Source organism: Embiotoca jacksoni, unplaced genomic scaffold (assembly GCF_022577435.1).
Source record: "Embiotoca jacksoni isolate LCO1_2020_lvr unplaced genomic scaffold, fEmbJac1.0.p SCAF_21, whole genome shotgun sequence".
Classification (NCBI taxonomy): Eukaryota; Metazoa; Chordata; class Actinopteri; family Embiotocidae; genus Embiotoca; species Embiotoca jacksoni.
Window position 1 is genome coordinate 68,931 of NW_027185352.1, and position 11,070 is coordinate 80,000.

The window sequence follows — 11,070 nt, forward strand, 5'->3', positions numbered from 1 at the left end:
GAGGGGACACAGGAGGAGAGGAGAGGAGGACATAGAACAAGCAGACAGGGGACTGAGGGGACACAGGAGGAGAGGAGATTGGGGGGCAAAACAGGAAAAAACCGGACAACTGACAACAGCTGCTTTGTGTCTTTTACAGACTAGCATATGTTTATATTCACACTTGCGACGTCTGTACTTTAAATGTCCTCATATTTATAAATGACTGTTGATATGAATGTTGGATATATACAGAGCTCATGCCAGAGGCTTTTTGGTTTTGTTTTCAGCTGTCAGGTGTTAGTTCATTGCAAGTTGGGAGGTATAATAATACACGCAATATAGCATGCTGTAGTTCACATCATGGAGAAACAAAGAGACAAAGAAAAGGCAGATCAGAGAAAGTGAGAACCGCGACTGTGAATGCAGATGAATGTGGAGATTATTTGTTTGCAGCAGGAGGAAACAGGAGCTGAAGATGAGAGCTCTTCTACAGCTCACAGCTCTATTTGTTTTAAAGTGTGATGTGTTTCATATGACTTGATTATTATTTGGCAGAAACCTGTTTTCTTTCCCAGGCCGGATGGTCTCTGAGATGGTGTTGCAAATACATTTGTTATGAGTGAACTTGTTTCTGAAGTTTTTTCACCGTGAACTGGAGTCAAAGTGTGGTGCATTGATTGACATTTGCTGCACACAGTTGTCAGTCAAACTGGTCAGAAGTCTGAGTAGTTCAGGAACTTTTCTGTTTCGTCTTCCTCCGGCTGCCTGTGAAGTGAAGAGTGCTTCTGTATCATCCTCGTTAGTCATTAACATTAAGAGACCGAGCACTAACCAGGAAGTCACAGCAGCCAATCAGCACTCACACACAAGCACTCACTCACTCACTCTCTCACGCACACACACACACACACACACACACACAAAGTATGACTTTACTGTACATCATTGTTTAGACCCACTCAGCACACTGTGTATATGTGTCCTCACTCTCCCACTGTGAAGGTAAGATTAGCGACAGATTAATCCTCCTCCAGCGGCCCATAATCCTTTGCTGATAGATGGCGGCAGATGTTGTGCATGATTGCAGGTCCATTCTGACCATGTGCAGAAGCTGCCCTGCTTTTATAAGGCAGTTTTTGCATTATTTAATGGTATTTATTAGTATTTAATTGTTTTTAATTGTATGTATTGGTATTTAATGGTATTTAATGGTTTTTAATGGTATTTATTGTATTTAATGGTTTTTATTGGTATTTAATGGTATTCATTAGTATTTAATGGTTTTTAATGGTATTTAATGGTTTTTGAAAGTATTTAATGGTATGTAATGGTATTTATTGGTATTTAATGGTATTCATTGGTATTTACAGGTTTTTAACTGTATTTAATGGTATTTATTGGTATTTAATGGTATTTATTGGTATTAAATGGTATTTAATAGTATTTAATGTTTTTAATGGTATTTAATGGTGTTCATTGGTATTTAATGGCTTTTAATGGTATTTATTAGTATTTATTGGTATTTAATGGTATTTATTGGTATTTAATGGTTTTTATTGGTATTTAATGGTATTTAATGGTTTTTAATGGTATTTATTGTTTTTAATGGTTTGTATTGTTATTTAATGGTTTTTAATGGTATTTAATGGTTTTTGAAAGTATTTAATGGTATTTATTGGTATGTAATGGTATTTAATGGTATTTATTTGTATTTAATGCTTTTTGTTGTTATTAAATGGTATTTATTGTTAGTTAATGGTATTTAATAGTATTTAATGGAATTGAATGGTATTTAATAGTATGTATTGTTTTTTTTAATGGTATTTAATGGTATTCATTGTTATTTAATGGTTTTTAATGGTAGTATTTAATGGTATTTATTGTTATTATTTAATGTTTTTTTTAATGGTATTTAATGGTATTTAATGTTTTTTTGAAAATATTTAATGGTATTTATTGGTATTTAATGGTATGTAATGGTATTTCATGGATTTTATTGGTATTTAATTGTTTTTAATGGTATTTATTGGTATTTAATGGTATTAATTGTATTTAATGGTATTTAATGGTTTTAATGGCATTTAATGGTTCTCATTGGTATTTAATGGTATTTATTGGTATTAAATGGTATTTAATGGTATTTAATGTTTTTAAAGGTATTTAATGGTATTCATTGGTATTTAATGGGTTTTAATGGTATTAAGTGGTTTTTGAAAATATTTAATGGTATTAATGGTATTTATTCGTATTTAATGTTTTTTGTTGTTATTAAATGGTATTTAATAGTATTGAATGGTATTTGATTTTTTATTTTTTTTTTATTTGATTTTATACACTTTATTAATCCCCGAGGGGAAATTTCTTCGCTACAGCAGGGGGGCTCTCAGGGGGGAGATGCTGCAGCAGGCTGCCACTAGCGCGGCGCCAGGTAACCTGACCTGAGGTGCATGTTTTTGGATGATGGGAGGAAGCCGGAGAACCCGGAGAGAACCCACGCAAGCACAGGGAGAACATGCAAACTCCGCACAGAAAGGCCCAGGACCAGATTCGAACCCGGAACCTTTTTTGCTGTGAGGTGACAGTGCTAACCACTGCACCACCATGCCGCCCAAATATTTAATAGTATTTAATGGTTTTTATTCGTATTTAATAGTATTTAATGGTACTTAATGGTATTTAATGTCATTTAATGGTTTGTATTGGTATTTAATGATAGTTAATTGTATTTAAAGGTTTTTAATCATCGTATTTAATGGTTTTTATTGATATTTAATGGTATTCCTTGGTATTTACTGGTTTTTAACTGTATTTAATGGTTTTTGATGGTATTTAATGGTTTTTAATGGTATTTAATGTTTTGTAATGATATTTATTGGTATTTAATGGGTTTTAATGGTATTTAATGGTTTTTATTGGTATTTAATGGTATTCATTGGAATTTACGGGTATTTACTGGTATTTAATGGTTTTAATAGTATTTAATTAATTTATTCATTCACTTCCTGTTTTTGTGTGGACCTGAGATTTTGACAAAACCTGTGTTCAGATCAGTGTCGCGGTGCACTCACTACCACACGAGTTGTAAGAATAAAACAAGTGAATACAAATACAATTTACATACTTTATCTCCAGAATTAACGGATGGAATATTTACTGACCGTTTCCTTTAATGAGCTGATGTAGTGTCTCACTGACCTCTGATTGCAGAAACCCTGCATGACTGCAAAATGATTCAAACATCCTCTTCCTCCACTCTCCACTAGTCTACAGGCTGCTCTAAAACACCTTTCAGATCTCAGGTGTGATGGGATTTAACCACTTTTACTGTTTACTTCTGTTAATCTGCTGACATACTGTACATGTGATCTGATCGTGTTTCTTTCGAAGACTCAAAGAAACCTAGAGGGAAGCAGCATCGTTGCAGCTCTGCGTGTTTGGTCAAAGACCTCTGAGTGCAGATGACCCAACGAGACACAATCTGCTGTTAGAGAAATAAATTATTATTTTACAGCCATGTCCTATTTCATGATGAAGAGATACAATAGACCAATGGACAGGAAGTGGCTTTCTTTAATAAAGCAGATACAACAGGAAGTCAATTTTAATCTCAAATGTTGGTCACAAACATGATGAATATAAATTTTGATTTCCAAAAATATCTGTGATGTCCAACAAAAAAAAGCTTCTTAAGCCTACATACAAGTCAGTCAATAGAAATGTTTTGCCAGAGAATCATCAGGTTTTTACATTTTTAAGTGACTGTACTATTTCAGTGAGATGTTCGTACATGCAATGGTACAATAGAATCTGTAATTAACTCATTCTTCATTTTAATTTCTCTCCAAATGTAAACATCTGTAAAAAAAAAAAAAGGGCTGAATGTGTAGCAGCATTATAAAGCCTGAAGGGATTTCTCTTTACTGTATATTAATAGTGATGAGCTCCAGATGTTGTGACTGTAGATGAATTGTCATGGTTCTGCCAGACGTTCAGTGTTCTGTGTCCATGGAGGATGCAGAGATCAGCTGGACAGTCAGCTGATCTACTCCAGCTTCACATCTGAGACTCCATAACTTTCTGTGGAAGAGAATTGCTGTTCCACATCAAACACACGCAGGTCGAACATTATTATACATTATTCAACGCGCTGCAGCAGGAACATCAAAAGATTCCTGTTCACTAGAATGTATGTCGGGTGACGTTCAAAGCCCGTGAGTCCTCAATACTGGATCATATTAATCATATTGATCATATTTATCATATTTATCATCTTTATCATATTGAGCATATTGATCACATTTATCATGTTTATCATATTGATCATGTTTATCATCTTTATCATATTGAGCATATTGATCACGTTTATCATGTTTATCATATTAATCATATTGATCATGTTTATCATATTTATCATCTTTATCATATTGAGCATATTGATCACATTTATCATGTTTATCATATTGATCATGTTTATCATATTGATCATGTTTATCATCTTTATCATATTGATCATATTGATCACGTTTATCACATTTATCATGTTTATCATATTGATCACGTTTATCATGTTTATCATATTAATTATATTGATCATATTTATCATCTTTATCATATTGAGCATATTGATCACATTTATCATGTTTATCATATTGATCATGTTTATCATCTTTATCATATTGATCATATTGATCACGTTTATCACGTTTATCATGTTTATCATATTAATCATATTGATCATGTTTATCATATTGATCATGTTTATCATCTTTATCATATTGATCATATTTACTGTTGAGGTGAGCCACTTAGCGCCCTCGTGTGTATGTTTGTGTGCATATGTGTGTTTGTGTGCATGTCTTTGTGTGTGTGTATGTATGTTTGAGTACGTTTGTGTGTGTGTGTGTGTTTGTGTGTGTGTGTTTGTGTATGTTTGTGTGTATGTGTATTTGTGTGTGTGTGTTTGTATGTTTGTGTGTGTACGTGTGTGCGTGAATGTTTGTGTGTGTCCTTGAAGACAGGTCCAGGCTGTTTAAAGTGATGTGGTTTCCGGTGAAAGATTTAAATGTTACACCAGGAAGACATGTTTAGGAAGACATCTTTAGGAAGACTTTCTGTGTCTCTGTGGACAGATTCTGTCGTCTCCTCTCGCTGCATTTTCTGCGTCCAACAAACTGAATGTCCTATTACAACCTGAACGTCCTCCATCTCACTCGTGTGTCTTTGTCTCTGCAGTCATGAGGAGGAACTCCTTCATGGTGGACGGCTGCTGCAGGAAAGGATCCCGCAACGCCTTACAGGACCTCTACAACCCGTCTCAGGTAGGAGGACAGTCTGTCCCTCTGTCTGTCTCTGTGTGTTCAATAACTTCTGTTTTGTCTGAATTTAGAAGCAGGAAGTTTTTGGTCATCCAGTGTCATGAGGTGGTGTTTACAAGGACCCAAATGCAAGCTCACAGACTTAGGTATCAGTTCCAAAATACAGTCTTTATTGCAACAAACAAAAATAAACAACCAGTGTAATGCAGTTCCTTTAATCCTCGTAACGTCTTATAATCTCTGTAATAAGATCGTATGATCAATCGTATCAAAAGCAGCACTGAGGTCCAGAAGAACAAGTACAGAGATGAGTCCATTATCTGAGGCTAATAAAAGGTCGTTAGTAACTTTCACCAGAGCTGTTTCTGTGCTATGATGAACTCTAAAGACTGAACATCTTCAAACAGATCATTCCTTTGTAAATGGTCCCAAAGTTGATTTGCAACAACTTTTTCAAGGATTTTAGAAATAAACGTCAGGTTGTAAATTGGTCTGTAGTTTCCTAAAACAGCTGATCAAGAGTCGTCTTTTTAAGTAAAGGTTTAATTACAGCCACTTTAAAAGCCTGCGGTACATAGCCGGTTACAATAGATAGGTTGATCTGATGTAATATGGAAGTATTAATTAAAGGGAAGACTTCCTTAAAAAGTTTAGTTGGGATGAGATCTAACAGACAGCTAGAGGATCCAGATGAAGAAATAATTCTAGTTAACTCAGAGAGCTCAACAGGAGAGAAATGTTCCAAGTTTACATCTGGTCCTACAGTTGCTTCCAGGGCTGCTGTGTTTAACATCACATCAGTGATGGTGTCAGGAAGGGTCGGCCCGATTCTCTCCCTGATAGTAAGAATTTTATTAGTAAAGAAGTTGATGAAGTCATTACTGCTGAGAGCTGAAGGAATAGAGGACTCAACAGAACTGGGACTCTTTGTCAGCCTGCTACAGTGATGAAAAGAAACCTGGGGTTGTTCTTGTTGTCCTCTATTAATGATGAATAATATAAAGTTCTGGCCTTACCAAGAGCTTTCTTCTATAATATTAGACTCTCCTTCCAGGCAGGTGAAATTCTTCTAAATTAGTGGAACTCCATTTCCTTTCCATCTTTCTAGTCGCTGCCTAGCAGAGCGTAGTTCTGAGTTGTACCATGGAGACAACTTCCTCTGGTTCATGACTCTCTTCTTCAGAGGGGCGACATCATCTAGAGTTGTAGCAGAGATACTGCAGTGTTTTCTACCAGATGATCCACTTGTGTGGGACTAAGATCAACGTAGATGTCTTCCACTGCTTTAACACACGGCATCGAAGAGGATAAACATGTAACTGCTTCCTTAAACTTGGCCACGACATCATCTGACAGACATCTACTGTAGTGGGATTTATTCCCACATGCTGTGTAGTCCATTATTGGAACTTCAGATGTTAAGAAGAAGTGGTCCGACAAAACAGGGTTTTGAGGAAATACTATTACATTTTCAGTTTCCATCCCATACGACAGAACCAGATGGAGGGTGTGGTTACCACGGTGACGGGGTTTATTTACATCCTGATAAAAGCCTATAGAATCTAATAATGAGCTGAAAGTAGAACTGAGGCTGTCGTTGTCCACGTCAACATGAATGTTAAAGTCTCCCACTATCGTCACTTTATCTGAACTCAGCACTAAATCTGATCAAAAGTCAGAATTCAGTTAGAAACTCTGAATAAGGACCAGGTGGGAGATAAACAACAACAATACAATCCGTTTCTCTGCTTTCCAGTTTGGGTGAGAGACTAAGAGTCAGACTCTCAAATGATTTATAACTAAGTTTAGGCTTTGGATTAATTGATCAACTTGAGTGGAAGATAGCTGCCACTCCTCCTCCTCCTCCTCACCCTCCTCCTCCTCCTATGATAAGTGTCTGTGTGCGTGCGTGCGTGCGTGCGTGTGTGTGTGTGTGTGTGTGTGTGTGTGTGTGTGCGTGTGCGTGTGTGTGTGAAGGGCCCTGTGCTTTTAGCTCGTGGCATGCACCTGTGTCCATTCACTGCCTCCCTGCTGAGATGGAGCAGCATCAGAGCAGAAATCAATAATCATTAGTTTCACTGCTGAAAGCTTTCATCTTTATGTTTTTATACAAGTTTAAAAGGTTTCAGTCCCCGATATGCAAAAGTAAAAAAAAAAGATGTCGACAGAGAGTAGGCGTTACAGGAGGTACAGGAGATACAGGAGGTACAGGAGATACAGGAGGTACAGGAGGTAGGTAGGTAGGTATTTACTTTATTAATCCCCGAGGGGAAATTTTTTCGCTACAGCAGCATACAGAAGCAATAAGATAATAATAGAAATAATAGAATAAAATAATAGAATAGAATAGAGTAGAATAGAATAGAATAATAGAAAATCAATAAAATAGCAGTAAAAAGTATAAAATATAAAATGCACAGTATATACAGTATATACAGTACAGTATATATCTATATATATTATATACAAACAAACCAAGAAACACAGTCAACAGTGTTATTGTACTGTGATGGATTTTGCCAGAGGTGAGTTATTGTACAGTCTTATTGCGGTCGGCAGGAATGATCTCCTGTATCAGGAATGATCTCCTGTATCTGGAATGATCTCCTGCATCATCAGGAGTGATCTGCTATATCTGGAATGATCTCCTGCATCTGGAATGATCTCCTGTATCTGTCCTTGTGACAGCAGCTGGAGGAGTCTTTTGGAGAACGTCCTCCGCTGTCCCTGCAGCAGGTGGAGAGGGTGGTCAGGATTATCCAATATGGATAATAGTTTGTTCAGCGTCCTCCTCTCCACCACCTTTTCCAGGCTGTCCAGTTTGTAGCCGATGATGGAGCCGGCCTTCTTAACCAGTTTGTTAAGTCTGTTGGTGTCACCAGCTCCAATGCTGCTCCCCCAGCAGACCCCAGCGAAGTACAATGCACTGGCCACAACAGATGGTAGAACATCTCCAACATCTCGCTGCACACATTGAAGGATCGAAGTTTCCTCAAGAAAAAGAGTCGACTCATCACCTTCTTGTAGACAGCATTGATGTTGGTCTTCCAGTTCAGTCTGTTGTCGATGGACACACCCAGGTACTTGTACTCCTCAACCATGTCCACCTCCTCTCCCAGAACTCTCAGCGGTTGTGGAGCCGTCGTCTTCCTCCTGAAGTCGACCACCATCTCTCTGGTCTTGGCCACATTCAGGAGCAGGTGATTTCTTCCTGCCCACTCCACAAAGTCCTCCACTACTGCCCTGTACTCCTCCTCCCGTCCATCCCTTATACACCTCCACTGCAGAGTCATCAGAGAACTTCTGTAGATGTCTTGACTCTGAGTTGTTCTGGAAGTCAGTTGTGTAGAAGGTGAACAGGAAGGAGACAGAACAGTTCCCTGAGGAGCTCCAGTACCACTGACCACCGTATCAGACAGCACACTGCCCAGACGGACAAACTGTGGTCTGTCTGTCAGGTAGCCAGTGATCCAGGAGACGGTGGACGTGTCCACCCTCCACCACCCGCAGCTTCTCACTCAGCAGCAGTGGTTGGATGGTGTTAAATGCACTGGAGAAATCAAAGAAAGTGATTCTCACAGAGTCACTGGTTCCATCCAGGTGAGACTGAACTCGTTGCAGCAGGTAGATGATGGCATCGTCCACTCCCACACGAGGCTGGTACGCAAATTGCAGAGGGTCCAGTGAAGATTTCACCAGCGGCCTGAGGTGGGCCAAGACCAGCCTCTCCAGAACCTTCATCACATGACATGTGAGGGCAACCGGTCGGTAGTCGTTGAGGCCAGATGGAGTCGTCTTCTTGGGGACTGGAACCAGGCAGGACGTCTTCCACAGCACCGGGACTTCCTCCTGCTTCAGGCTCAGGTTGAAGAGGTGTTGTAGGACCTCAGCCAGCTGGACGGCGCAGGTCTTCAGGACCCCGGGGCTGATGCAGTCAGGTCTTCAGGACCCCGGGGCTGATGCAGTCAGGTCCTGCAGCCTCGCGCTGGTGGATTCTCTCCAGCTGTCTCCTAACCTGGCCAGTCATCACAGAGAAGGGGATGGGGGGGTCAAGGTGTCGATGGAGGAAGAGCCCTTTGAGATTGAGGGCTCTATGCAGTTCACCAGGGGGTGCAGAGAGGGGAGGGGGGGAGGCAGCAGAGGTGTTTGGGAGGTGTAAGGTGTGGAGGAGACAGATGAGGGTGGTGAACTAAACCTGTTGAAGAAACAGTTTAGTTCATTTGACCTCTCCAGGGAGCCCTCTGGTTGTCTCTCTCTCCAGGAAGTACAGGAGGTACAGGAGTTACAGGAGATAGAGGTACAGGAGTTACAGGAGATACAGGAGGTACAGGAGGTACAGGAGGTACAGGAGGTACAGGAGGTACAGGAGGTACAGGAAGTACAGGAGGTACAGGAGATACAGGAGGTACATGAGGTACAAGAGATACAGGAGGTACAGTAGGTACAGGAGATACAGGAGGTACAGGATGTACAGGAGGTACAGGAGATAGAGGAGATACAGGAGTTACAAGAGATACAGGAGGTACATTGGTACCGGAAACATTGAGTTAAACATCGTGTTACACATTGAGCAGAAAACCTGTGATGTCATCATGACATCATGATGACTGTCCTCTGTCCCCTGTCCTCTTTTAACTGTCCCCTGTCCTCTGTCCACTTTCCCGTCTCCTGTCCACTGTCCTCTATCATCGTTCCTCTGTCCCGTGTCCACTTTCCCCTGTCGTCTGTTGTCTGTCCTCCATCCCCTGTTGTCTGTCATATGTCCACTGTACTCTGTCCCTTGTCTTAGTTGTGGTTCGTTATGATTATGGTTAGTTTTGGTTAGTTAAGGTTATGGTTCGTTATGATTAGTTCTGGTTATGGTTCGTTATGGTCTGTCCATGTGATTTAAAATTTAAAAAAAAATTGCTCTCTGCTGTAGATGAATGAAATAAACAGCAGCAGGTTCTACTTTGCTCTCAGTTATATCTCTTCTCTGTCCTGCTCCCTCCATCTCTTTGTCCCACCAGCCGGACCTCTCCGGAGCTGCCATCCTCCACCAGGCCAGGAGGGATCAGGTGGGGGATGCCTGTCGAGTCTACAGCGCGTCCAGTCGTAAGCGGAGAGTCCTGACCCCCGGAGACCTCAAACACCTCGTGGTGGACGAGGACCATGAGCTTATCTACTGCTACGTCCCCAAGGTGGCCTGTACCAATTGGAAACGTGTCATGATGGTGCTGACGGGCCGGGGCAAATACAGGTGAGTCCATTACCTGACTGTTGAAATGGAAGTAGAGGGACAGGGTCCGTTCATCCTGCTTTTACTCACAGTGACCGTAGTGCTCTATGAACACGTTATCTGTCTCTGACGGTCTGTTCCTGCTGCTCCCCAGTAACCCCATGGACATCCCTTCCAATGAAGCCCATGTTCCGTCCAACCTGAAGACACTTAATCAGTACGGCATCGCTGAGATCAACCACCGCCTCAAGAACTACCTCAAGTTCCTCTTCGTTCGCGAGCCCTTCGAAAGGCTGGTCTCCGCTTACCGCAACAAATTCACCCTCAAGTACAACTCCTCCTTCCACAAGCGCTTCGGCACCCGCATCGTCAGGCGCTACCGCAAGAACGCCACTCAGGACGCCTTGCTGAACGGAGCGGATGTCAAGTTCAAGGAGTTTGCAGAGTACATGGTGGACCCGGCCACGCGGCGCGACGGCCCCCTCAACGAGCACTGGCAGACCGTCTACCAGCTCTGTCACCCATGCCACATCCACTATGACATGGTGGGCAAGT

General features: G+C 40.7%; 1 protein-coding gene across 2 annotated transcripts in view; it reads left to right on the forward strand.

The window, feature by feature from the left end:
• Positions 1–11,070, forward strand: part of chst11 (carbohydrate (chondroitin 4) sulfotransferase 11) — a 54,013-nt gene that overhangs the window by 39,851 nt on the left and 3,092 nt on the right. For both annotated transcript variants that reach the window (XM_069156313.1, XM_069156314.1), the window contains exons 2-4: positions 5,215–5,300; positions 10,307–10,536; positions 10,670–11,070. The exon at positions 10,670–11,070 is cut by the window's right edge and continues 3,092 nt beyond it. In XM_069156313.1, coding sequence (XP_069012414.1) covers positions 5,215–5,300; positions 10,307–10,536; positions 10,670–11,070 — 717 coding nt within the window. The remainder of the gene's footprint in view (positions 1–5,214; positions 5,301–10,306; positions 10,537–10,669) is intronic.